Source organism: Myripristis murdjan, chromosome 12 (genome assembly GCF_902150065.1).
Source record: "Myripristis murdjan chromosome 12, fMyrMur1.1, whole genome shotgun sequence".
Taxonomy (NCBI): Eukaryota; Metazoa; Chordata; class Actinopteri; order Holocentriformes; family Holocentridae; genus Myripristis; species Myripristis murdjan.
Genome location: NC_043991.1, coordinates 25,221,066 through 25,248,719, shown reverse-complemented (window position 1 = coordinate 25,248,719; position 27,654 = coordinate 25,221,066). Strand labels below are relative to the sequence as shown.

Genomic DNA, 27,654 nt, shown 5'->3' with positions numbered 1-27,654 from the left:
CAGGGCAGGTTGGCACATGGTGCACACCTGGTAGCCACACACACACACACACACACACACACACACACACACACACACACACACACACACACACACACACACACACTGTGGTTTCACGGAGGGTGTGACTTGATGACTTGAGGTCAAGGCGTCAGTTCGTAAATAGTGGCCTATTTCCTTGAAACTGCACTTGAGTGACGGCAGTTTGCCCAAGTGTCGATCATCACTGCAATCTAGGAAAAAAAGAGACCTCCTCTCTCTCTCTCTCTCTCTCTCTCTCTCTCTCTCTCTCTCTCTCTCCCTCTCTCTCTCTCTCTCTCTCACACACACACACACACACACACACACACACAGCACACAGTTCATCAGTTCCCTGCCCGCACTGTCGCACTCAGTGCTCAGCAACACTGCGGAAATATCTGTGCTCCTGCTGTTCCCTTTTTTCAGTTATGAAAAACCTTCATTTCAAGGACTACTTTTGGGTAAGCCATATCATTATTATTATGTTGTTGTTGTTTTATTATTGCCATTGTAGTGTCACAACATGATGATTTTTGACAAAATTTACAGAGCAGTTTGTATTTTTCTTTTTTACAAAATTCTTTAAACTTTTTTTCTCCTGTGATCTCTGTTCCTCTTCTCTTGATGCTTGACTTAAAAAAAAAAAATCTAAATTTGGTTCATTCTAGTATGTAGTATGTAATATGTAAATTAAGAAAACAACTGCTTAAAATAGTAATTCCTATGCCACATTAACCTGGTGTAATAGTAGAAACCAGTTTAGTTTTGGATGATTATAGACTGTCACTGTCAGCAGACCCAAATTATGGGGAATTGCAGCTCTCAAAACATCAATTTCCATTCCCTCTCAAAGATGCTACCTGCGTTGGCTCACTGTTAATTGAGCACAGATCTTTATGTCTGTGTGCAGGTGTCTGGGAAACTCACATGTATGAAATTGACACATTTAGATAGATCCTTCCTCTGGGCAGTTCAGCTACTTCTCTTAAAAATGGTGAAGACCTCAGAGAAACCACTTGGTGTTACGCTGACTAAGTGGCACCTGCTCTCCAAAACCCTTAAGCTTTATCTAATAGTGTAACATATTGTGTATTAACTTGTGAAATGTAACACCAATATGCTGTAAACCAACTTCTAACTCATGTATAAACTAGATACACAACCTAAACACATAATCTTATATTTATAATACTAAGAACACTGTAATTTAAAAAAAAAAAAAAAATGTATCTCCATCTTCTGTGCAGAACTCTGACCTGACCAGCACAGCAGGATATGATGCCATTATCCAGTTCCTCGGGGATGGCAGGAGGACATGCAAGGAGGTGGAGGACTTCATGAAAGCTAGGTACTGAGGCTCTTAAAACCCAGGGAGCGACATTATCTGTAGGCAAGGGGTCACACAAGAAAGAACAATCGGTGTAATCATATATGAATATCTTGTCTTTAGTGAAGTTCTTCAGCTAGAGATCAGCTCTACAACTCGACTGCACTACATCTGTTTTGTCATGCATCTATAGCGCAGTATAAACTGATGATATATGCTGGTGTGACAAAATTAAAGGTCTCAATCAAAGTTTACAGAAAACATTTAATGCACATTGTATTTGCTCCAAAATGTGGCTGTTTGCTAAAGTTGTCCAGTAGGGACAAAGCTGCTGCAAACCACAAGCATAAAAATAGCATCTCTGAGAAATGCTATATCAGCATCATCAATATGGCAACAGTTTGTGAGCAAAACTTTACCACTGATGGAAATATCTGACTGTAGTCTGCTATTAATAGCAAGTTTAGGCTGAAAAACAAAGAACCACCACTCAAAATTCCAAAAATTTCAAAAGAATTTTTACTCATGCTTACAAATGCTTATAAAGTTAAATAGAACTATACAAAGTGAACGATATCTTAGGTTGTAGCGACACTTAAATACTGGCAGAGCAGAGTTTAATCCAGCACAACACTGTGCCATGGTACACCGCCTGAGAACTTGTAAAGACACCGGAGCAGGAACAGAAAGATTGCTTTTGACCAAAGTCTGAGCCGTCATCTCCAAATGCTTGTTATGACAGATTATGGTGCAATTACCTCTGGAGTATGATATTTGAATTTCCAATTCCTCCTTCCTCATATAATCATTAATCTGCCTCACCATCTCTCTCTCTCACACACACAAGCAGGGCAGACACACACAGTCATTAATCAGTTATTTGGATTGCACTACAGGTATAGGTACAGGTATACACTACAGGTACAGGTATGAGGAACTTATTTCTGAAAATAACAGAATATGAATATGAGCACAAATATAATAAATAGTGGATATTAAACAACATGACTGACAGTTCAGCTGTTAAAAAGACTTACAGTATGGAAAAGTACAAGTTACAACATTATTGGGGTGTGCAAAACAACAGCAGTCAAATTTAAGGTAATACAAAAGTAATGAAAAAATGACATATCTTTACATTATGGAAATATGCTGAAAATGACATATATGCCATAGGAAATAAGCAGTTAGTTTACAAAAACATTGAGATATTCAGTATGTATGCAAAATGTTCAAATGAAAAAGAATATGGGAAAGTGAAGGGAAAGAGTGAAGCATATAATATACAATGTGGAAAAAATTTGTCATATTCAGATTTAGAGAACAGGTTGACAGGTTGACAGAGAGCCATGTATATGAACAGAAAGTGCCGAGGCATTCATGCATTGTAAATAACTGTTTATGCCATCAGATATATTGAGTTTGCAGTTTGTACAGACCGTGCATGTTTGGACAGGTTATTTCTACCTACCTGTTTATCCAAACCTCCAGTCGCCATTGTTATCGCCATCAGTTGTCATTTGAGTACTTATCAGAGCCCTGTGGACTTCCTGATTATAAAAGACCCAATACAATGTGAGGGAATACAGGCTCTGATGGCCAAATGCTGTGACAGTGACATCCTGATTTGTCTTCCTGTACCTTGATGCAGCGTCGTGCTCAGTGTTTCTAGATTAGCAGCCGTCCTCTGAGAGCTCTGTTGTGTGTGTATGCAAACCAGCATAGAAGTATTTCCTACTGATGCCAGTGCGGTTCCACCATGCAAATTAGGCAAAATTCACATGCAAAAGGGCTTGCCTGTCGTCTCATGCACTATTCGAGATGCCGATGGCTTACTTCTGATCAGGATTTTCCAGCGTGTGTGTGTATGTCTCTTTCTTGCAGGGCAGCAATCGAAGAGAAGTACGCCAAAGATCTCCTTGGTTTGTCCAAGAAGGTGTGCGGTCACAATGAAATGAAGTAAGCAACCTCACGGCTCAAGCGGCTCCGTTTAACCAGCTCTACTTACATTGTGCAGCAGAAAATATGATGAAATGACCAAGAAATGAAAAGAAATGACCAAGAAATGAAAGAAATGAAAAGAAATTAAAAGAAATGAAAAACCTTTTGTTTCATGTTATATGGGATTCAGGATTATGCAGAAAGAGATCAAAGCACATCGGGTCACCATTAATTCTGTACTCAGTGCAAGGTAGATAGTGAGATGTTCTACTCTGTATACATTTGAGAATATAAACACGCAAATGCAAAACTTCAGCTGGTGTTTCATTTTGTTACATGGACAAAACTCAACCGTGAATGTATTATTGTGCGCTTTGCATTGGCATAATAATGCTCACTTCAGTTGCACAGACAATACGGTTTATGTTTGTCCTCCTGTATCATCTGAAGTGTATTTGCATGTCTCTGTCTCATTCTGTCAGTGGACACATGATCAACATGGGCTTGTGGTTTAGAGCTAGCTGTTTATATTTGGAAGTGATGGGAAAAGGAAGGAAGGGAGGGGGAGGGGAGCTGGGTGATGGAGAGAGCATTATCTCTCTAATCTGTGTTCAAGAGCCTACTGATACATCCGCGCTGCAGTGTGCAATCATTTTGTTGAGTGTTTACAAAGGAGTGTGTGCTTATTTTCTGTGATTAAGCATTGGAATCAGTGGTATGTATGTGTGCAAGTTAGCACACAAAGTTGTATGAAGTCAATTTCCCCCTATAATATATTGTTTGATATTGTTTTCCAAGCACACTGAAGAGATCCCTGGACATGTTCAAACTCCGTAAGTCTTTGAGTCAACTACCTATTCAGCATGCTGCCATTATTCATAGTGCCAGTCCATGTTGTTGACGGTCACGATGTTTCTGCACTTGTAGAGACTGAACATGTGAGTCTGTCGCACCTACAACTGGCACAGACCATGAGGGAGGAGGCCAAGAAGCTGGAGGATTTCAGAGAAAAACAAAAAGAGGCCAGGAAAAAGGTGGGTGGATTTACCAGCACTGTCATGGACTGTGGTGATCATGGTGTTTTTGCCAGTACAACACATCAAGTTTGGTTACCGTACAAGACGCAACCCTGTCATTACAGATCGAACAACAGATGGATGTTATCCATAAACAGAAGGCGTCGCAGTTCAAGAAAACCATGGATGTAAGTAGGAGGACAAGGCCTCTGTGCTTTTCACAGCATTCGGGCTCTGCTTTTGTGATTGCCTGTGGTGAATGGCATGGCTTTGTACCGATGAAGTGGCATTTTTCTTAGGTGTCACCTGCACCCGTTGGATTTTTGATGACTCATCTTGAACTTGACTGTACCGAAGTGAGAGAGCAGGCGCAGGAGGGAGTGTTTCAGTTGTGATCAAACAGTGCAGTGCAGGTTTGGTATAGAGATTACTAGGATTTTCACTGACCTTAGCTGCCTGCTCAGACCAAGTCAAAAGTGCATGGTGCTAAGTAGAGGCATGCTCTATGCACTTTTGTGGCTTTTGGTGCAAACTGTTCGCTAAATTGGGCATTGGTTCATAAGAACAGAAAAACGTGTTAACCAAATGTGTGATCTCCTCTCAAGCTATTTTAGCATCATCTGCCTTTGATAGCTGATTTAAGTTTAACGTCATTCTACCAAGCATTACATGCATAGACCTAGCACCTGGTTTCCAGTTAGTGGAAACTTGAGATAACAGGAAACAGCTCGCCTTGCATCCAGTTTGTGCAATACTGTTTTGTTCCCTGCTCTGAAATAAGTTGCAGTGCATCTAGCGAAGATAAAACATGGACACACTGAGGCAATTAATAGATAAGCCAAACTGTTTTTTTGAGAGCACAGATGACCTCTGCTTCTGATTTCTACTCTCCTTAGCAATTTTCTTTATCTCGGGTTCAATACTAATGGGTTCCAGACTTATTTAAGGTGCCATATATTTGCATGTGGCCTGATAGGAAAAGAGGTGATTTGATTGGCTATGACTGAGCCAGGCCCGCCACACCCACAGATAATGTATTCCCTCTAACCCAGCGGTTTCCAAATGCATGGCCACCAAATCACAAAAAAACTGCCAAAGTGCGCCTGCACCATGCCCCATTTACTGCACTTTGCACAGCATGCCATTGATTTACTAAAACAGACCTTTCAGTGTTATCTGAAGGTATTTGATACAGGCTTAACCTGAGATTTAAGTTACTACGTGGCCACTCTACCACTGTTCCTGAGGGACAGTTGCATCAGTCACATGCATCACTTAGGAGAAATGGTTAAACTGTCATATCATAACTAAAATATATTCTCTAGCCTATGAATAAACATCCAAAACAAAGATGGTTTTAATTAGGTGGCTTGGCCTCTCGAATGACAGAATGAAACACAGAGGACAGAATGGAAACCAGAAGTATTTCAACAATGTCACACTGTGCGACGCAAAAGTGTTATATTTCATCTTTCATTTACTGTAAGACTAATTTCAGATGTTGTGTGACAACAGTGACATCGCCGTTCTTATTCCATTTTGGTCCTTCCTCTTCGGAAAGAGAAGTTCTCTTGACCACTCTGGGAAGTGAACCAAAAGGCATCTTTAGCCATCATAAAAACCCTCGCCAAAAGAGGAACTACTTCTAATGGATTATTCATATGCAGAATAAGAACATGCTGATTATGGATTATGTACATGCTCTAGTTTCAATATAGAGTGGAGAGTGAGTAGAGCAAGAGAGGAAGGACAAAGGTGGAAAAGTAACAGGTGGACTGAGGGAGGGTGTGGAGTGTGGAGAGCGTGGCAAACACATATTAGATGATAAAACTCCAAACAATTCTTGGGGGCAATGTATTCTTCCATGACACTTTGATATTTGTGTTGCAGCTGTGATCATGTTCAGATTAACCTCCCACACAAGATTAAACAGCCAGTGTAAATTTAGAGGCAGTTCTGGCTTTGTCTTGTTTGTTTGCATGTGGGTATGCAAAGTAGTTTTTTTATGAATATGGCCTTCTGCTCAGCCAACCTCAATATGGGCAGATCTTCACAAGAGATTGGGCTTTGTTTAGGCTGAGTGTGTCAAATGTTCTGTTAGTGCCACCCTCCTTTCCCACCTATTTCACTACACTTATTTTGTGTAAAAAAAAAATTTGATAGACAAACTTTTAATGCTTTTATGTACTCTGACGCCAATGCTAAATATTACCCTGCTGATGCCCCCAGTCAAAGAAGACCTACGAACAGAAGTGTCGAGATAAAGAAGAAGCCGATCAAAATGTGAACCGAAACACCAACACCAACAACACCAAGCACATAGAGAAGGTACGGCAGCAAACGAGTGAAATGAGCTGCCACTGAGGCTGGAGATGCTGAATATTAATTGTGCAGCTTTAAGATGGCGCAATGAATATTTCACTGTTTAAGATACACTCAGTGTCCTCTCCCTGCCGTCTTTCAGCTCCACTCCAAAGCGCAGCAAGCTAAACAGAATGCAGAAGAAGCTGGTAAGTTCCTTATTATTAACTTTGTAAATCTTTAGCAGATCACATGCTGGCTGGCAATACACTGTGAGTGTGAGGGGACAGCTCAGATTCTGACACACACCACTAAACTCACCCTGATTACGTGTTCATTGCCACGATTTGATCGGAAATATTGTTGAAATGTCAATCATGTGATCAACGCTGGAATTCACTTGGACTTTAATGAGGGTCAATGAAGGTCAGCTTAAAGATAAATGAACTGTAAGCACAATAGCTTGTCATTTCTTTCAGTATTTTTTATATATATATATATATATATATATACCAACATTAACATTACTGATTGGCCAGTGCAATTGTGAAAAAGGCATCTGCCGCATCTGTCGTATTTACGTATTCAGATGGTTGTGTATTCATGCTGTTGCTGGATGTGTGTTTGTCTGGCAGACAGGATATACCTGCAGAATGTGACCACACTGGCAAAAATTAGTGAGGACTGGATGAAGGAACATGCCAAGGCCTGTGAGGTAAGACTCAAGCCTCGAGACAGTTTGCAAAAATGAAGCTTAAACCTGGGATTTCCACGAGAGCGCAATCATTTGAACGTAACATGCATAATGCATAACACATGCAGAGTTGAACGTTTCTCCATGCTTTACCTGCAGATGTTTGAAAAACAGGCCATGGAGCGGATCAGCATTTTGAGGAACACAGTTTGGACTCACCTCAACCAGCTCTCCCAGCAGTGTGTTACCAGTGATGAGGTATGCCCACACAGTTACGGGAATTTCTAAGTCATTTGCAAAATACCAAAAAAACCAACAAACAAACAACTGTGTAGCATCATACTTTCAGATTCTAACTTTAACTTTAAATGTTAAACTTGCCACCACAGAAACCTCACAGTATCCACACAGATGACTCTTTGTAAATTTTGACATTGTGTACTGTCTTTGTGTGTGTGTGTGTGTGTGTGTGTGTGTGTGTGTGTGTGTGTGCGTGTGTGTGTGTGTGTGTGTGTGTGTGTGTGTGTGTGTGTGTTGGGTGTGACTGCGTGTGTGTAGCTGTATGAGGAAGTGAGGAAGTCGCTGGAGCAGTGTGACATCCAGGAAGACATTGAACACTTTGTAAACCTCAGACAGACTGGCGACAAACCACCAGGTATGAATGCAGACTGAGTCACAGGTGATATTACAGCTTACCAAATGCTGTGTAGTGGCACACAGCACAACACACACACACACACACACACACACAAGCCCAACCGCTATATAAAAAACAGCCACCAGGGAAAATCGGTATGTTATGTTGCTGAAATGAAATGTCACTTTTTCATGATGAAGTTTCATGATGTAGAATAAAATAAGCAAAATCACTGTTTTATGAGGTAGGCAGAGTGGCAGATGGATGAGTTTGCTTCTTCAGACCAGGGGTCAAGTCTCATGTCATGTTTGTTTTCATTCACTAGCTGTAATTAGTGAACATTAGCTCACCTTAACATGACCTTTTCCTACCCTTAACCATGACTACAAACATTTTTGTAACATTAACATGACCTTGTACTAACCTTAACCATAATGACAAAGATTTTCCTAACCTTAACCATGACCTGTTCCTCACCTTACCCATCACCAGGAACATTTGTGTAACCTTAACCAAGACAGCAAACATTTTCCTAACCTCAACCAAGACCTTTTCTTAACCTTGACCATGACGATGGAAATTTATGTAAACATGACCTTTTCCTAGTGGTTTTGGTGGCTAACAGCTAACCAGGCAAATAAAAGTGCATAGCTAAAGTAGCTGACAAGCATTAGGTAGTATTCATGCATGTGTGAATGTTAACAGTCACATGACGCTGACACAGGCTCCATCACAATGGCTAAAAGTCTTGGTTCAGAAATGTTGATGTAGTTTCATGCAATTGTCCGAAATGTTGACTCTGTTTTTTTCAAATGAAAAAAATGTAAAAATGTGACAGTAAAACGTGAAATGGCAACATTTTATTCTGGTGACTGGCTTGCGACAAAACCTTCTCAGTTGCCAGTAAACAACGTTGTGTCTAATATCACCGTTTGGCTCACTCTGCTCCGACAGCCCTAGTTGTGTATGAAAACTTCTACAGTGGCCAGAAAACTCCAGGTTTAGCCCCGCCCCCGAGACAGCTCCCTCCATTCGGCAGGTAAGGAGAGAAAGGGACACGAGGATCCATCCATCTCTCTCTGCAGCTGTTCTTATAATAATCTTTTGGAGTTGCAGTCCCATGGTTTACCTTGTTTTGTGATCTTGCAGGAGGGGACCATTACCTACTCCAGCCAATGACAGCAGAGGTACGTCATGTTATTGCAATTACAACATCTAAAGTTTATGATAAGCTGCATGAAATGAAGATGCACTGTTTTTTTTTTGTTTTTTTTTTAATCCATAATTAAGTCACTTTATGTCGTGCCATTATTAGAAAAACAACAGGAAGTAGGCCAGTGGGGTTGGAGCCTGTGGCAGTGTCGTCAGCGAAGTGGTCACTGCACACTGCATAATTGAGATTCTAATCATTTATGTGTTTCTGCTTTTCCATTTGCTTCGCCCGCAGATGATACAATCTACTCAACAGTGCAAGATCAGGGGTACAGCGTTATCCGCTACTAACACAGACCTGCCGGAGAAGTCATATGATGTGCAGTGCTGTAATTTAGCATGAAGTTTACACGCATTAAGTGTACCAGATGACTAATTCTTCACTGTCTGTCCTAACTGTGTAAATAAGTACCTACCTATTTTAATGGTAGGGTAACACTGAAGACATAACTGTGTTCTAAACAGTACAGTAAACGTTTGATGGTAAGATATTTCTTACAGTGATGCAGATCACACAGTGAATCAACACAAAACAAAGTAGTAATCACAAAAATAGTGACTTCCACATAATAATACATTTCAGAGATCATGGCCACAGTCTGTAGAGCAGGCCTAATGAAGTGCACACACATGGAGAAGCTAAGTCATTTCCTGATTTATACGTTGATGCATGCTGTACAAGAATATTTATTCAGCAAAGCCGCACCTTACTTTATACACAAATATCTATTTATTTTTGTGTACACGTTACAAAATTCAGCCTGTGATTTTCCACAGTTTATGGATTAAGGATGTAATGTGTCATCTGTTTGTCTGTTTTCATTTCCTCTTGGTTATTGTGAGCGCAGCATGTAGCGGTCAAGTGACTGACACTGGTCTCATGACTGGAAGCTACTGTTACGGCTCACTCAAACGACTTCATTTAGTCACAGTGTAGTCGTGTGGATTAAGGAAACCACATCGTGGCAAAAATAAATCCTAAAATACAAAGAAAAAATACAAACAAAACACATGCAAAGAATTTCCACTTAACTCAAAATCACTTTCCTTCATTCTCCTGCTGAGCAAGGTTGAAATGCTAACCAGAACATTTCAATAATAATGTGCACAAATTTAGCTTACCAACACCCAAGATTGACATTACAGTAATTAGAAGTATTTTACGTGCATTTCCATATACAGCTCTGTTCAAACACACAGAGGACCGTTGTTATTGCAATAATGGCACTTTTACTTCCTTTTATTTATGCATGGTTAAGCACACATTTGATTTGTAGAACATGCTGTAAACCAGAGGAGTGGCAGGTCAGGTCGGGTCAGTCACCTGTATCCCTGGGTGTGATGACAGCTTTGGTACTTGGGCTGAATCTCATAGTTTGGCACAAATTCTTACGTGTGCCTCAGTTTCTCGTTAATACAAGCCCATATGTGCTGGAAAGTTTTCTCTTCACCTCTTCCTCTATTCTCAAACAGAATCTGCATTTGTCAGCCATGCAGCGTGTGTTACATAACAGCATCTTTTCTACATTGCAAATAAGGACACACACACACACACACACACACACACACAAGCTGTACAGAGTAGTTATAGATGGTACTCTCATTTTATATAAAAAGGACTACACCAGTGATTTTGAATGTTTGGCCGCTTTACTACAATTTGCCCATGTTTTACATTGCAATAAATCACTGTGCAGATATAGCAGGGATACTAAAAGACCCAAATTGAAATTCCTCAATTTTCAAATTTAAATTTTTGGTCAAAACACCCACATTGTCGTCACCATTCATAAACCACAGAACTGATAATTGGCTGTGGAAAGCAAGTTTCTACAGGGACTATTTTCTTTCCAATTTGCTGCTGCTTTTAGGAAAACGAATGCGGACGACTTCATTACGGTGCTGGAATACTGGTGTGAAGTTTGAAGTCTCTGAGAGTTCATTTTCATATCGTACTGGAATGAATGCAAACCAAGGGCTGGGTGAAAGGTGGGAAAAATGATACTGGAGCCCTAAAATATAACTGCTTGCTTTGGGAAAAGATGAGATGTTAAGTATATGAATCGTCTCCCCAGTCTGTGTGAAGAAGGCAGAACTTCAGAATTTATTCCACTTTGAACCAATAAGCTTATTTGCCTTTAAGTTTGTTCCAAAGAAACACTTACTGATGGAAAATGAAACTATGAATTAACTAATTAAATAATACTAATTAAATAATAAATAAATAATTAATAATTAATAAATAATTAAATAAAAGGGATTATCATGGAAGGGAAAACTTCTAACAGTTCTTTTAATGGGTTCCATATGCAGTCTGGGCTGATCTCACTCACAGCTCTGGTTGAACTCTGATCACAGATCTACTTTATTGTGTTTTGTTTTTTTTGTTGTCTTTTTTAAGAGCTGCACTGAGGCAAATTCCTATCGACTGTATTGACATGACAATAAAGAATTGAACTGAAAGACGTTTCCTTTTCACGCTGCTGATTCGATGACCCCTGATCAACCCTTTTGGCAAATGTTTCTGTTGTAACACAGGCTGACAGACAGATGGAGGGCTGCTGTCTGACCAGCAGAGTGAGAAGAGCTCTGGTTTAGTTTTCTGGCCTCTGCACACTGTCGCCCCCCACTGGAATAATTAGGAGCTGCAATACCTTCATAGGCTGCAACAGTGGTTCCCAAACCAGTCCTCAAGGGCCTCCTGTCCCGCAGGTTTTTGTTCCAGCTCTACTCTTGCACACCTGATCCGGCTAAGGTGCACATACCTTCATGCACGCCTTGTTCAGGTAGATCTGTTTCAGCCAATCAGCATGAAGCCCTTAAATGGAGCAAAGAGGCCCGACAACTTCTGGTCGTAGGTTGCTGGTTGTGTCTTCAAACAGGCTGCTGCACTATACACCTGCAGTCAATCAGTGGTGCAAGGCTTTATATTAATCTGACCAAAAGAATTCTCACTCACATTCTGGCTTTTTGCATACACACAGTCATGAATCTGTGGTTGAAAGCCTAGAAATATACTTGCATATGTTGCGTGTGCCCTGCGTTTCGTTCCCAGTCAACATAACTTTAAGATTAACATTATAAAACGGATTTTTACAGCTTTTGAACCATAAATACTCATACTTGCCACTGCACTGCCAAGGGTCCTCAGCAACACACCTGCCAAGTTTGAACTCAATGTACAGTTGCACAGATAATCGATCCACAGACACACATACAGACAGAAATTTCTCCATTTATATAGTAGAAAAGATTACGCTATAAATGTAAAATCACTGGTATGCTTCTTTAATATGCTGTGAAATCAGAAAATGATAACATGAAGGGGTAAAATAAAACTAATACGACTTTATTTCATCACATTTGGCAACAACTTTATGTCACAATTTGTTTGTTTTTGAATGTCAGATATGTTTCCTCTTTACATTTCATACATTTCCTCCTCAGTGTGAGTACCAGCTCTAGTACCGATCAGAGCGTCTGTAGGGTGCCGGCATCTTTCCACTGGGAGTCGCTGTAACGCAGCCCTGACCACCTGATCAGCGCGGCCACGCTCTGTGGTTGGACACCGGCATGACAGATGCCAGGGCTGTAATGGGAAGCACGTTGTCAACAGGGTTCTGGGAGAAGGCTGGTCGATGGAGTAAGACGAGGTTCTTGAGCTGCACATAAGGCCTGGTATCACACTGCATGCTCCATCTTGATCAAATCCAGAATCAGCTGGATGGTCCGCTCATCTACAGCGGACAGAGACACAATCAGATGCTGACAGCAATGATGGAGCGAATGCATGAGAACCAATTTTTTAAATGTTGTCATTATGTATAAAAAATCTCAAATAACTTTCCTTCAAGTTTAATATTTCAGCTAAAATCACTGAAATAACTGAGGCAAAGAATAGATCATTTTAAATGCCAAAAACACAAATAGCTGAAGGAAGGGCGTCCTGACTTCCAAAACAAAGCAACAAACAAATGATCGTTTTTTCTTTTTTCGTGATTTCTGAGCCACATCCCCAGCTTCAACCTGAAGTATGTATAGTGAAATTTCAGAAAAATTAGTCTAACTTGAAGAAGACATTATTTTAGAAAACAGAAATAGCTTGCTAGGATTGCATTTAAAAGATTTACGAAAAGCACATCTTTAAAAACCCTGTGTTTCAATGTACTTGAAACTCCTATTCATGACGCTTTGCACCCTCATTATTATTTAGATTTTTCAGCAGCAGAGTTACATTTCACTATTCGATTACTCACTCTGAGGGAAAAAGACGTTTGTGTACAAGGTATGAGGCTTGAGTTTTACCTTCCAGATTCGTCTTCGGGTTCTCGAGCTTCTTTTCCAGCAGCGAGTCCATCAGCTTCCTCAGGTGTTTAAAGATCACACCAATCCTCACCGGAGCCTTTAGAAGACCACATCAGTGAAATTAACAAGAGGATCCACTTCTTTAGCTTTTGCAGAAAACTGAACCAAGCGACCCAGACGCCCTCTGACCTGGAAGTGAATCCACCCGTCCACGGTGATGAGGCGCTCTCGGTGCTGAACGTCGATGTCGCCTCCGAACAGCAGCATCGGGAACGGAGATATCAGAGTTGTGTCTCGCAGGTAGATCTTAGTGTATTTCACCTGCAGACGGACATTCATAAACATAAGTGAGACACATCAGTGAACATTACCTACACACACCGTGTCACACCTCCGTCCTCCATACCTTCTCCTGGTAGAGCAGCCAGCCGTGGGTCTGCAGGTTGTGGTTGACGGACGAGGGGTGGACCTGCGCCTTGCCTTGGGGAGTCTCCACGGTGCAGGCCACCCTCTCCAGCACATCCACAGACGGGGTGCAGAGGACCCGGGCCACGCTGTCGTACAGCCCGGCCGTCAGCACCGCGTTCAGGACGGAGATCTGCTGCTTGGATAAAGCGCCTGTCTGGGATTTGAAGTGCGAGGAAGAGCGAGGCGACCAGAAACCGACCTGCTGCACCATCTTCATCAGCTCTTGCTTCACATCCTGGATAAATAAGGAATCAAACATACATACATGTTTACGTACCAGTTCTGGTTCTTTGACCTGATGAAGGCCATGGTGTCAAAGCATTTATTTTATTCTGTGAACCAGATTTTTTCATGGAGGTTTGGGATTTTTTAGTCCAAATGGAGTCTCCTTGGATCTGTTGAATTGCTATGAAAGAATCAAACACTGGATCTTGTAGGGGGCAGAGAGGGCACATTTAATTAACTGAAGGAAGTTCTCTCTGACTGTGCATGCATGTGTGTGTGTGTGTGTGTGTGTGTGTGTGTGTGTGTGTGTGTGTGTGTTACCTCTATTGTGATGAGAGCTGTGCGGTTGAGGAAGTGTCTTCTGCAGTAGGACAGCTCGGTTTTCTGTCCTTCAGCCCGGGAATTCTTCCACCTAAAAATATAACAGTTTAAGAGAAGAAGACGAGTCAGGTCAAGTTATTAGGAAGACAATGACAGAGAGGCTGACAGTAAGGATGGGCAATATGGACCAAATCAATTACCACTGTATTTTTGGGGTTACTGCTGGTGTTTTCATGATATAGTTACTCAATGAGATTTTTGATAAACAATCATTACTGATGAGGATATGATAACCACGTAGGTGCAGAACAGCTTAAACAGTTTAACAGGGTCAGAAAATTGCATCCGTGTACTGCAGCATTTAAAACTACGAAGAGACAAAACTTATGCCATAATCACAATATCCAAAATACAAGGAATACAAGGAAGTTTATTCGGCATTATACAACAGGTTGTATAATGAAATTAAAATGTGCTTCCCTCTTAATTGATTCATCAAACATGGCATTTCTCACATCATCAGCACATTTGTGTAGTCAAAATCCCAGACAATATCTAGTCTTATATCATGATATTGCTATAATTGATTATTGCCCAGCCCTAGCTGACAGACAGACCAATCCAACACAGACTTTTGACATACCTTAGCACTGCAACTTAAGAAAATGTATTTAATTAAATATTAATCAAGTCTCATTTCAAAATATTTAAAATTTCAAAACTGTTTTAGCAAGTGGCAGCAGTCTCCTGTTAGCAAATCAATGGGCCCCTGGCAATTTCCCTTAAAAGTAAAAACAGACCCTGGGACTCTTTCTGTCCTATTCTGCTCCTTACTACAGCACACAGCTCAGCTCTCAGGCTACTAAGGAAATGGCTTGGCCTGAAAGCAATCTTGGTTGATCAATATGGGAGGCCTCTAAAAATCCCAAACCTTCCCTTTGTAGAAAATATTTCGAATGACAAACTTTCAGAACAGCCCTTACCCCAGATATGCGTTGTATATGGTCAGGTGGTCGGAGTTGGCCACTGCCAGAGCAGCTTTGGCCAGGTTGGCTTCCTCCTTCCTGTGCATTGGTGTGGAGAAGGGAGACTTCTCCGTGATGGCTGCCGCAATGGTTGCCTGAAACAAATATCTTATTAATACTCATGGAAAAATCTGAAACATAAATAATAATAAAACATGCAATACTGAGCAAATAAGTTTTACAATCAAGAGGAGTAAAAGGCTATGAAGCACCATGATGATGTGACTTACAATTCTTTTTTTTTTTTTTTTAACTGTTTGTGTAGAATGTGTGTGTATATTTGTTCATCTGTCTTTTTTAATAGATGAAGTATTTTTGACATTCTGAAGTATGCAAAGGTCCCCCAACCACAGGCGACACATGAAAATTAGCCTTTAGCTGTATCTGGGGTAATGTCTATTTATATGTTACCCAATAAATTAATTAAATTAAAAAATCAAAAAATGATATTAACACAAAAAGCAAAGGATCAGAGTTACAGAGTGGTAATAAGACGTACTATGGGGTCCAGGCAGCCGAAGATGGCTCCATAGATGAGCATCTTGCCGATCTTGACGTTGACGGGCAGACTGGCCAGGTGGTGTCCCAGCGGGGTGAGGAGGTGGCTGTCCGGGTGGCACGCCCCGATCCTCCTCAGCAGGCTGACAGCGTTACTGACCGACTGGGGCTGAGGAGCATCCAGGGCTCGGCTCAAGAAGTCCTCTGGGGGGCCATACTCACATTTCTACCAAGGACGGGCAAAGTGAGAGAGTTTAGTGTCAGTGTGTATGTTTTTGTCTGTGCTCTGATTAGAGATAAGAGACATCTAAAACAGCAGCTCCCCTTAAATCGTACTACTAACCTTTCCACAGGAGGGTGGAAAGGTTAGTAGTTTCTATGGCTGTGACTGTGTGTAAATATTTGAGTACCATAATATGAAGACAGAGCTCCTCCAGAGGGACCCTCAGTATCTCCGGGATGGAGTAATCCATGAAGCTGTCAAACCTGAGGTGAGGGGAGATGAAAATCAACAAAACAGATTTGATCTGTACAAGGTGCATAAAGGATAAAATCATCAACAGGAATATGATGTCTCAGGGCTTTTCTAGGATTTGAATCTTTTGGGATTAAAAGGGTTCCTACATCTTTTCTTAAGTCAAATTAGAGCATTTTTCAAGGTGCATGTTCAGTCTTTTCCAGCAGCTTGTATAAATACACTCAGAAAGATTATTTTGCTTCTTCATCACATTAAACCAGATGTTATCGTGCTATAAACAACCAAAATTTTGTTTATTGAGAACATTCAATAGAAGGGAGACAAATTAAAAGGAAAACAACTCTAAGTTTTGGGTTTCAAAATGTGTCACCCACCCAGTGATTTACTATGGAAGTAATGCAATTACAATTTCAGGCAGTTTTAAGCACTTTTTTCAAAGTCAAAGCACTTTTCAAACTTGAAAAATAGTTTTCAGGGATTTTCAACACCTGTACAAACCCTAAATTAATGACACCCATTTATGTGTAATGGGCACTTGTGTATTCATGATCCATACCTGTATTTTGGGTAGAGTCTGAAGCAGAAGCCATGTTGGACACGCCCGGCCCTCCCCTGCCTCTGCAGGGCGCTGGCCTTGGAGACAAAAGTTTCGACCAGGGAGCTCATCTGGCTGCTCTCATGATACCTGAGGAACACAGCAGACTGGACATCAGTCTGTACACAATCACATCATGTCATGTTTTACTGCTGCTCTGATTATTTGTCTGACTGCCAGGTACCAACATTCAAACAGACGAGATATTTGACAGCTGATATCACAGAAGCCAACAAACAAGTCTGATGTTTTACTTCCATAAATATAACAATCTGCAACCATGTAATACACAGAATGTACATTCTGTAGTGTGGAAGACGTTTCAGGGAGCTGTTACTAAGCCCCTACTTGTTTTCTTTGGTCTTCCCGGTGTCGATGACGAACACAACATCGGGGATAGTCACACCTGTCTCAGCAATGTTGGTCGACAACACGATCTACAAGAGAGAAAAAACACGCTGTGACAGTTTGCTGCAGCTGATTTTTAAGATTTTTAAAACTTACAACTGCCTGCCCATTTGTTCAGGTTACCATGTTGACGTTGACAAGAAACACACTCTACATTATGTCCAGGACACATGAGAAAGGGGAGAGCAATATGGAGGACAACCACATATAAAAGACTTTCCATATTAACGAGTCGTCTTGTTTTAGGATTAGAATCTGTCAGTGTGGTGAGCTGATGTCACTTCTTCTCCACTGAAAAAAGAACGTAATAACCCTCAGCTTTTTCATATAATAAATTTCTACTTCACTCCCCTTTATTGCCAATTGATATAATACAATTACAATTCAACCGTGTAATAGTGTAATCAATACTGTTATGTGAGAATATGTGTTAAATGTTGCCTTTTCCTGGTTTTAAACGCTGAACTGCACTAAAGATGCAAAGGTCAAAGGTCAAAGGTCATTTCTTCTGAGTACAAAAGAAACTAAATAGTGTACTCCTAGGTTAAAAAACAGTGTGAAGGATCAGGCCATGAAATAGAAATATAAAAATATAAAAATATAAAAAAAGTTACCTAAACTTATAAGACTTGTCTAATGGTTCTGTTATTTGTCTCTATCTGATTGGTCAGTTTATCCGCACTACTAATGACTTTCAGCAAAAATCGTAGGTTTACATACATTTTGTGAAAAGCCTCAATAGTCATCCTTACAATATCGCCACAATATCAATATTGAGGTATTCAGTCAAAAATGGTGATATTCAACTTTGTCCATGTTGCCCAGCATTATCCTCAACTCTTGTTATACCACACTTTGCAGTACCTTTCTGACCCCAGCAGGGGGCACTGTGAAGGCAGCAGCCTGGTCCTTGGCAGAGAGCGTTGAATGGAGAGCCACCAGCCGATACCTTGGGGTGGAGGACACAACTCACAGTGAGCCGGAGGGAGAACTTGCTGTGTGTGTCTTATATGCCTCATTATTTGTTTGTTTTCCAGATGGGTCCAAGTCTGCCACGTGTGTATTTTAGTTGTATCTACATTAAACTGGTGCGGCTCTGTGCCAGCGTGTGTGTGTGTGTCTCACCTGTCCCTGCATCTGAACCTCTTTTCAGAGGAGAGCATGTCATAGAGCTGCTGGATGTGGGCCAGGCCTGGGAGGAAGACTAGAATTGCCCCTTCCACCATCGAAAACTGAGGTGCCTTATCTGCCAAAACACACACAAAGAAAATACAGAAATGGTGTTCACATAACTACAACCATGACTTGAGCTGTAATATCAGCCATGCTGTGTGAACTACCAGTGTGAGACGTGTGTGACTCAGTGTGGTACCTAGGTACTCGATGAGGTCCAGCAGCAGGTCCATGTTTATCTTATTGGGGTTCATGTACTGCAGCACCTGTCGAGTCCTGCTGCTGAAGTGGTCCAGGTCAGGACCGAGGTCCCAGCCAGCGGAAGAGTCCCTCACTATCACTTCCTGGAAAACGCAAACATAAAAACACCCACGTTTTAGAAAAGCACGGTTTACACAATCTTGCATTCTGGATTCATCAAAAAAAAAAAAAAGAACATGTGTCCTATTATAGTGCTTACTCTTTGATTAAGACACTGAAACCCTACACACTCTCTCACTGTGAGCTGCTCCAGATAAGAGCCTTAGCTAAAATGACTGCAGCCATTCAGACATGCCAACATTTGTCTAAGATGTTGGTGGACGAGTGGAGACAGAAAATGAGTTACATAAACCACCAAGACTCATCCTCTCACTCTCTTTCCACACACCCGTGTCTGACAGGGAGGTACCGCAGCCCCACAAAAACCCAGTACTACCTGGTGCTGTAGAGTTTTGCCGCCTTTTTGGGTGACAGAGACACTAACATCCTCTTCCTCCTCGAGAATCTTCTGGCTGTACTCCGAGTCCTTTTCAAGGACGTAGCCAGTCTGCTCCACAATGTCTTCCAAATGGAACACCTGGGAAGAAAAAAATAAAGTAAAATAAAATAAAATAACACGTTGAACATATCCTTCCCTCTTGGCAGTGTCTCTAGGTTGGAAACTGAGAATGCTAGAGTAAATACACTTTGTCATAGTTTGAGTTAAACAAAATGCTCAGGCTACGGGCTCCATGTAAGGGCAATATCAGTGAGTTGTAGGCATAATGTCATTGAGTATAGCTCTGATGTAGAGGTAAATAAAAAGATGGGCAAACAATGGCATGGTGTGGCTTTATCTCATCAAGAGGTAAATGTAAATCGAGTTTAGGGGGCTGGGTGTAGGTTGACCATGACGTCACCTCAGGTTTCCCTACCAGAGGTTGGTGGGTGTACGATGAATTTATTAAAAATGACTAGATGTGCTGTTAGAGGGTTCTGCAGCCCCCCTCACCTCGACAGGGAACGTCCTGCCAGGAATGCTGACCACAGGACAGTGGTTGAAGTAACTGGAGAACTTGTTACAGTCGACGGTGGCACTCATGAGGACCAGCCGCAGGTCCGACCTCCTCATAACCACGTCCTTCAAAATGGTGAGCAGGAAGTCCGACTGGACGCTACGCTCATGGACCTGAGTAAGATGGAGGGACAGAGTGAGTAACGCTGTGACATTCCTAAATAGCCTCTTAAATTTGCCAATACTGTCAATCTGGATCAGAATATGAACACACAGATCCCGTGCCGTACCTCATCTACGATGACATGTGTGAGGGAGCTGAGGTGCTGGTCCTGCTGGAGCTTCCGAAGCAGAACCCCAGTAGTGCAGTACAGCAGGCGGGTCCACTCCCCGGATTGGTTCTCCATCCGGATCTGGTATCCGCACAGCGACGTCTGAAACATCGTTACACTGTTAGACTTCATTAGAGTGAGCGTCAGTTACTGCATCCAGTCAATCTGCATTATCACATATATGAGAGCTAAGTACAATGTGTGCTTTAGGTCATACCGAGGCTCCAAGCCATAAGATATTTTAGAATAAATGTGAGATTAATAGCTTACACACTTTGAAATCTTACACATACAGCTGTGCACTTATGCTGATAGAGCCTGGGATCTTTCTTTTAAAATACGTCTTTTTAACATTGCATTCCCTTAAACTTTAAAAATAAACATGCTGGGCTGCAAGTGAGCTTTTAAGGAGAACAAAAACCACACCGCTACAAAGGAAAGGGGTGTGCTGAATTTACAACACAAGAAAAAGCGAGAGCATCATTGCAAAACGGAGTACGGCACAATAATGATTTTATCCCAGTTATCTTGTTTTTATATTTGTCAATGACCAAAATCGTAACATTCGTAACAATCGTAAAATGTGATGAATCACCCAGCCCTACCTTGGAGCCTGGTCCGTCCTCGCAGCCCAGCTCCTGGCTGACTCTGCTGGCCAGACTCATGGCAGATATCCTGCGCGGCTGCGTCACCACGATGTTGCAGGGCTGTGCCGCGCCGCCCCCCATCAGCAGCTCCTCCAGCAGGAACTGAGGGATCTGGGTACTTTTGCCGCTGCCTGTCTCGCCAGCCACCACGACCACAGGGTGGCGCTGCAGAGCCTCCAGGATGCGCTGCTTGTGCTGGGAAACTGGGAGCTGCTCTCGTTCTGCCTTGAGAGTAGGACATTTTCTCAATTAACTTCAGGTTCAGGTTATGCACGTGCAGGGGTGTGCAACATATACGGTAAACTGCACAGCATGAAAAAGTTCAAATGTATTCAAGAAGTTGTCCTATCTTTGTGGTCCTTGTTTGTTTTTAATTTCAGTTACGGCTGAAAATGAAATATCACAATATTTTTGACAAATACCTTGAAATTGATATCATGATGATATAGTAATACTGTAGGGATGACTTCTGGTGCTTTCAGAAAATATTTATATGTGAACACCATTTATGTATATTGATATAATATGTATACAGTTGTCCCTCGCTATAACGCGGTTCACCTTTCATGGCCTCGCAGTTTCGCGGATTTTTTTAGTGCAATTTTGCATGCTTTTTTTTTTTTTTTTTTTTTTTTTACAGTGCATTGTGTTCTGCGTCCTGATTGGCTAAGGGACTGTAGACCACTGTCAATCAATCTCCTCCGTGCCGTGTCTTCTGTACAGTACAGAATGCGTTCATTCTATAATACAGGACTTATTTTTCTACGAAGGTTTGAACTTTGAGAGTTTAAACAAGAGAGAAAAGTGAGAAAATGTTAATGCCTGTCTGAGAAAAGTGTATAAAGTGTGTAGTGAGGGGTTTTACAGCCTTAAAACATCTAGAATAATTGTAAAAAATAAAGCTGACTACTTCGCGGATTTCGCCTATTGCGGGTTATTTTTAGAACGTAAGTCCCGCGATAAACAAGGGACCACTGTATATTGCCCATCCCTAATATCAATCAGACTTGTTAAATAAAGGTTATTATTATTATTTAATATGTTCAAGTGTATTTACCTGCAGTCTGCGGGCCAGTGGGGACGTCCGCAGCTTCACCAGCAGCTCCCTGGACGCCTGAAGTGCTGCTGCTGCGTCTCTCCTCCCTCCTCTCTTCTCACTCTGATCCTCTAATTCCTCTCCTCCCTCCCCAACATCCAGACCAGCCAGGCTCTCCCAGGATTCTTCAGGCTCTTCGTCTCCGGTCCTGTGCAGCCCCGTGTGAGCTTGGGACCCAGACTGCTGCTCTGGGCTCTGGTTGAGTCTCTGGTTCTGCTGCTGTTTGAGCCTGGTCAACAGCCGGGAGATGAACTGGTCTCGCGGTTTGTTGGCGGCGGTGCGGCTCTCCTCCTGTTTCTGCTGCTCATTATCTCTCCACTCCAGCCAGACATCCCTGTATGTTGGAGGGAGGAGCTGATGGACTGACTGAGAGCGAGAGAACAGGAGAGGGGATAGAGAACGGACTGTAAGACATGGAGCGGAGCAAAAATTCAACCTCGGAGGCCAAGCAGTTTAGAAAAAACTGCGCTAAACTCAGCTAGAGGTTGGAAGCATTACCTGTCCTTTGACCAGGTTGTAGAGGGCCAGCGTCGCCCCGAGGTGTTGGGCCTGCATGCTGTCCTCCGTCAGGATGGTGGGACAAACTTCCAGAACGTCATCTGTTCTCTGAACACGCACCCTGAGGGAGGCACAGACCTCGTGTCAGTACAAGCGCACCCACAAACAGTGACACTGAAATACTGACACTTTGACACATGATAGAATAGTTTAAAATGGTTTAGATCTTTGTTATAAATAAATTTGATAATATTCCTATGCAAAATGATGAAGTTAAAATATATCAAAAGCACTGAAATCTACGGGCTACATAAAAAATAGATTTGGTTGTGTTTATTTTACCATTTAATCATTGAAGCACAGAAATATAGAGAAACAGAGCTAATTAATAACAGGAAGACAGTCAGAGGCCAGAGCAAATTAAGGGTTTATCTAAACATAAGCTATTGTAGCATGTGGCAAATACACTCAATGAAATCAAACATCACTCAGTGAAAAAGTAAAAAGCAGCTTCTGTGGCTTCTGTGTGTGGAGAAACTTTGCTTATGAAGCTTCTGACAAGGTAACAATCAGGCTTTAAAAAGGAAACTTTAAAATGTGACATATCCATCCTTTATTATAGTGACTACTTTCTCATTTTGCATCAAAAACAAAGGTGTTGTCAGTGATTTATTGATTAATGAAGTGTTGAAAGTTTTATTATGTTCAAGTGAAACTTTCTGAGACTACATTATCAAATTTATGATAAAATAAACAGATTGTTTTGAGGCATTTTTGTCATTTCCCCCCCCACATGTATCAATAGTATCAAATATTGTTTATTTTAGCTGTTATCTGCAACAAGCAAGTCAAAGTTTGTGTATCATGACATACACAGTAAGCTAAACATGAACACATAGATGAGCGCACACACACGCACACACACACACACGCGCACACACACACACACACACACACACACACACACACACACACACACACACTTACTTGCATCTCCAGTATCTCCCAGCTGCTACCTTGTGAAAAGCTGGCGGGGGGCTCTTGGGCAGGTTCTTGCGGACCCAGTCGATGAGGAACTGTTTGGGAGACTTTCCTGTCCAGCTCCGAGCTGTGTAGTCAAAATTGCGAATGTCCTTTGGCTCATTCTTTTTCACAACTGCAGAGAAACAGGCAGAATTTAAAGTCAGCAACGTCACTTGTTTAAAAAAGAAGGCATACAAGATTGCTGACAAATCAAGAGTTCGTTCTGAGAGGAGGCAAAGAGCATTTTATGTACACTTTTATGTACAAACTTGAGAGAGACTTGAAATTTGACATAATGACTTTGAAAGGCTGTTACTACTACATCATGATTGTGACGATGACTTGCTACACATGTTGTGTTTGCTTTATGAATTTGCCAACCGGACCACCAAAGTCCAGCATGATGGACTGTTGACTAAGACCATCAAAGACAAAATTGCTTGAGTTAAACTTTGTAATAGTTTTCCAGCAAAACTGGGTAAGTTGTATAAGGGCTAGGCGAAAATCAAACATAATGATATCATGATATATTGGTCAAAATACCTCAATATTGATATTGCACTGATAATGTAGGGATGACTATTGCTGTTTTCATAAGATATTTAAAAAAGAGATTTTTGATTGATATTAACATGAATAATCTGGACACGATGACCAAGCAGGTAGAGGCGAATAACAGAGCAGCTATAACACTCTAATAAGTTAAGAAAATGTTCCCTCATTACTGTAATGCAGCTTTTAAACCCAGGGCAAGACAATACTTATGTCAAATCACAACATTACTTTATCTAAAATCCCAGATTTTCCCAGAAAATCCAGCTTCAAATCACAATACTGATATAATATTGATAGATCACCCAGACCACTCTCAACCAACTTTAGGGCGTGGCCTTACACATCTTATATATTTGGTCCACATACTTAAAGATTATTAGTCTGGAATTGCCTCTATGAAGCTCTTTGAATCTGTTTTGTTTAAGTGACTTTAAAAGTCAAACTTTATCTAATTTATCAAACTTATCTGACAAAAAGTGTCTATTTGAGAGATGTACCTTTCTCTGCAGGTGGGGGCTTTTCAGCTTGTTCAAACAGGCTGAAGCCGAGATCCTCTTTATCCTCAGTGACAGGCGGGGGTTTCTTGTCCTTTTGAGGCGTGTCCACCACCTTTATAGCCGGATTGAACATGGGATGGGACTCCAGTGTTTTCATTTCTAAAAGTCATAAAAACATTTGTCATTCATAGTAAAAAAAAAACAAAAAAAAAAACAGACAGTTTTGAGGGGAGTCTAGGTGTTGAGGCACACAGACCTTGCTGTATGATGCGGATCCTGTCCTGGGCCATCCTCTGGCCTGTCTTGTCTTTTTTGGACTTGGCAGCAGCTGCCATCTCCCTGGCATCATACAGCTGGGCAGTCAGCACCAAATACCTGTCATTCTACCCAACAGGAACACCACACCACATGCTTTTATATCACAGTTGCATCACTGGAATATACAATAACAACTTGATCACATCATTCATAAAGCTTTTATATTTGTATTTCAGTATTAAATAACTCATCTTACCGGGTCAAACTTCTCATCCAGTTCAGGATTATATCCAGTCTTTTTTCCACCTTCCTCCTCGTCCTCCTCATCCTCCTCCTCTTCACTGGCCTGCTCCGCATACCTTAAGATCCAGTCCTTCATGCTAGCAGCCTCATCCTTCTCTGAGACCTGACAGACATCGTGTTTTTGAGATCATGTCATAACAACATAAACAAATCCGTCCACCCCAACACATATTAGTTCATTCACATAATGTACACACCTTGGCAACCTGCTTAGGGGGGTTGTTGGGTGCTTTGGGGCTGGGGGGAGCTGGCTTCTGTTGGACAGGAGGCTGGAAGCGCGGCCTGCTCCTTTGGTTCTCCTCATGCATCTGCTGGCTAAAACCATCAGGGAGCTCCTCTGAAAATGAGTATATATATAAAAACGAATGAAAAATACAAAACTATAGTAACTCATGTGCAGACATCACGTGAGTTGGTCTATCGGTGTATCGTACCATCTCTCAGGTTGAGGCAGAGCCAGTCGAGGGCGGAGTGAAGATCCCCTCCATACAGCACGCTGCTCTTCATCGCCTCCTCTATGTGCTCCGTCTTGAAGTTGAATTTCTGTAGAGCTGTGTACAGGTCCTGCAGGGGTAAAAAAAAAAAACACCATGAGTGCAACAACCAGTCACAACAACAGATTTATTTGTACACTGTCTATGAAAACAGTGAGAGTCATGGGTTTATCTTAACCAGTAGTTTCTTGCTGGTGAGTCTTCCTGATATGGGCCCTTTGTCTCCATTCTCCTGTCTGAAGTCGTTGATCAGCTTGATGATCTTCTTCTCCAGGTCCGCTTGGATGACCACCTGTCGCAAAAGAGAAAAAGTTTTAGTCAAAGTTAGTTTGCCAACAACACACTGAAAAGATTCCTGACACTAAACACTGACCCGGACACACTCCTGATCCTCTGGGTTACAGGTAAACATCAATCAGTGTGCTACACTGGAATCAACACTAAGCTATAGCTCCAACTAACGGCTAGAAAAGATAAGTGTATTCCCCATTTCTGAGCCGATGACTTACTTTAAGGATCGATTTGTCGGAGACTCCGCTGGTGTCAACCTGGGCAGTGTTCGCAAGGCTGTAGGTCTTTGGGGCTGCAGGGAAAAATATGCTTCATGTTAGCCAAACCACACTAGAATAATGATGGGATACATTAATTCCATATAATTGGAAATGTCAGCATGATCAAAGGCTGAAATTCAACCAAAGGACTATATCTCTGTCCAGAGGATATGAGAGACACACTGAGACATACTGTCAAATATTCTGCAGAGTAAAAGTTAACATCAAAATAGGTTTTTAGTTTATGTGTATTAGCCACATCGACACAACAATGAAATGTGCGAGATGAGTCAGGCCAGCTCAGAAACAAAAAACGTTATCAGTGACATAAAAACTATAGTAACAATAGGGAGAAAAATAAAGAATAAAGTATAGACTATGAGATTAAAAAAAATAAATAAATAACATAACATAACAGCAGCATCCATATGTAGAGTCAGATTTAGTGCAAATATATCTGAATAGTGTGGACAAACAGGTCAGAGGAAATAGACAGGCACCAAACCAGAGTTATTCAAACCAGGGAACAGGCTACACCCTAGAGCAGTGGTTCTCAACCTGGGGTCCAGGGACCCCAAGGGGTCCTTGAGGGGTTCCAGGGGGGTCCCCCCAAAAAATGGGGAATATCTTATTTAATATCAGTTGGGTCCTTGACACCAAGAAGGCTGAGTCCCACTGCTCTACATCATAACCTCCTTGGTGAGGAAAATGAGAAGGACTGGACTGAGGTCCCATGTGAGACAGCACCCACAGGTTCTGGAAGAGCCCATGTCTGCTGCACTGCTACTTAGTCAAAATAGACGAACATGAGATTTTTTTTATACTTAACCTTAATCTGCTTGGAATCAGGAGAAGCGAACAGGATTGGTGGAGGTGAAATACTTGGTCTTACCTGTGCACTGGGTCAGTTTGTATGAGAAAGTGCAAAATGAGCTACATTAACCCTTACTATGTCACGTCGCAACTACAAGGGTATATTGGTGAGGTGAAACACACATCTAGGCTAAGTATGATTACATCCCTACAGGACTGATCAAGTGATCTGTCTTTACAGGGTGAAGCGGATCACAGAGAGCACAACATGTGTGGATGTGCGGCCAAACAAAGTCTGCAGTCAGCGGGATCAGCTGTCAGCCAGCCTCACCTTTGGATTTGGGCTCTTTGACGGGCTTGGCTGGCTTGTTGTGAGCCTGTTTCCTCCCGGCAGACGTGTTTTCCTCCACGCCGTTCCCCGCCGCCGCAGCCGCAGCAGGAGCAGCCGGAGCCGGAGCCGGAGCCGCGGCGGACTTCTTCTTCTTTCCGCCCATTGAGTCGCAGGACCGAGGCCACACTACCCGACAACACAATGAATGCGGTGACAGGTCATGTGTTTGACGCTAACGAGCTACAAAAATTACACAGGCAGCGGCACACCACACTGCAGGTGAGGCGCATGCCGCAAAAAAAAGTGGCGGAATGATTTTTGGACTATTCCGCTGCCGTAGCGGAAGTATCACAGGT

The 27,654-nt window shown here is 41.9% G+C and overlaps 2 protein-coding genes across 2 annotated transcripts; one reads left to right on the top strand and one right to left on the bottom strand.

The window, feature by feature from the left end:
* Window positions 1-381: 381 nt before the first annotated feature.
* Window positions 382-10,937, top strand: pstpip2 (proline-serine-threonine phosphatase interacting protein 2). The gene is made up of 14 exons (XM_030064642.1): window positions 382-482; window positions 1,269-1,369; window positions 3,233-3,307; window positions 4,088-4,122; window positions 4,217-4,323; window positions 4,431-4,493; window positions 6,535-6,633; window positions 6,770-6,815; window positions 7,242-7,321; window positions 7,460-7,558; window positions 7,859-7,955; window positions 8,892-8,976; window positions 9,087-9,124; window positions 9,385-10,937. The coding sequence occupies exons 1-14, from the start codon at window positions 450-452 to the stop codon at window positions 9,438-9,440; spliced, it is 1,014 nt and encodes a 337-aa protein (XP_029920502.1). The 5' UTR covers window positions 382-449; the 3' UTR covers window positions 9,441-10,937.
* A 1,479-nt stretch (window positions 10,938-12,416) lies between these two features.
* dhx29 (DEAH (Asp-Glu-Ala-His) box polypeptide 29) lies at window positions 12,417-27,596 on the bottom strand. Its single transcript, XM_030066002.1, has 28 exons — window positions 27,299-27,596; window positions 26,113-26,186; window positions 25,782-25,895; window positions 25,544-25,673; window positions 25,307-25,446; window positions 25,063-25,212; window positions 24,805-24,931; window positions 24,549-24,707; window positions 23,461-23,629; window positions 22,474-22,594; window positions 21,937-22,341; window positions 20,838-21,104; window positions 20,191-20,334; window positions 19,898-20,074; window positions 19,343-19,483; window positions 18,845-18,989; window positions 18,598-18,718; window positions 18,337-18,421; window positions 17,413-17,501; window positions 17,026-17,154; window positions 16,402-16,477; window positions 15,993-16,217; window positions 15,452-15,588; window positions 14,469-14,559; window positions 13,861-14,157; window positions 13,644-13,775; window positions 13,455-13,551; window positions 12,417-12,886 (listed from the first exon to the last, which is right to left on the bottom strand). Exons 1-28 carry the CDS (start codon window positions 27,459-27,461, stop codon window positions 12,831-12,833), a joined length of 4,161 nt encoding a protein of 1,386 aa, XP_029921862.1. The 5' UTR covers window positions 27,462-27,596; the 3' UTR covers window positions 12,417-12,830.
* Between the last annotated feature and the right edge of the window lie 58 nt (window positions 27,597-27,654).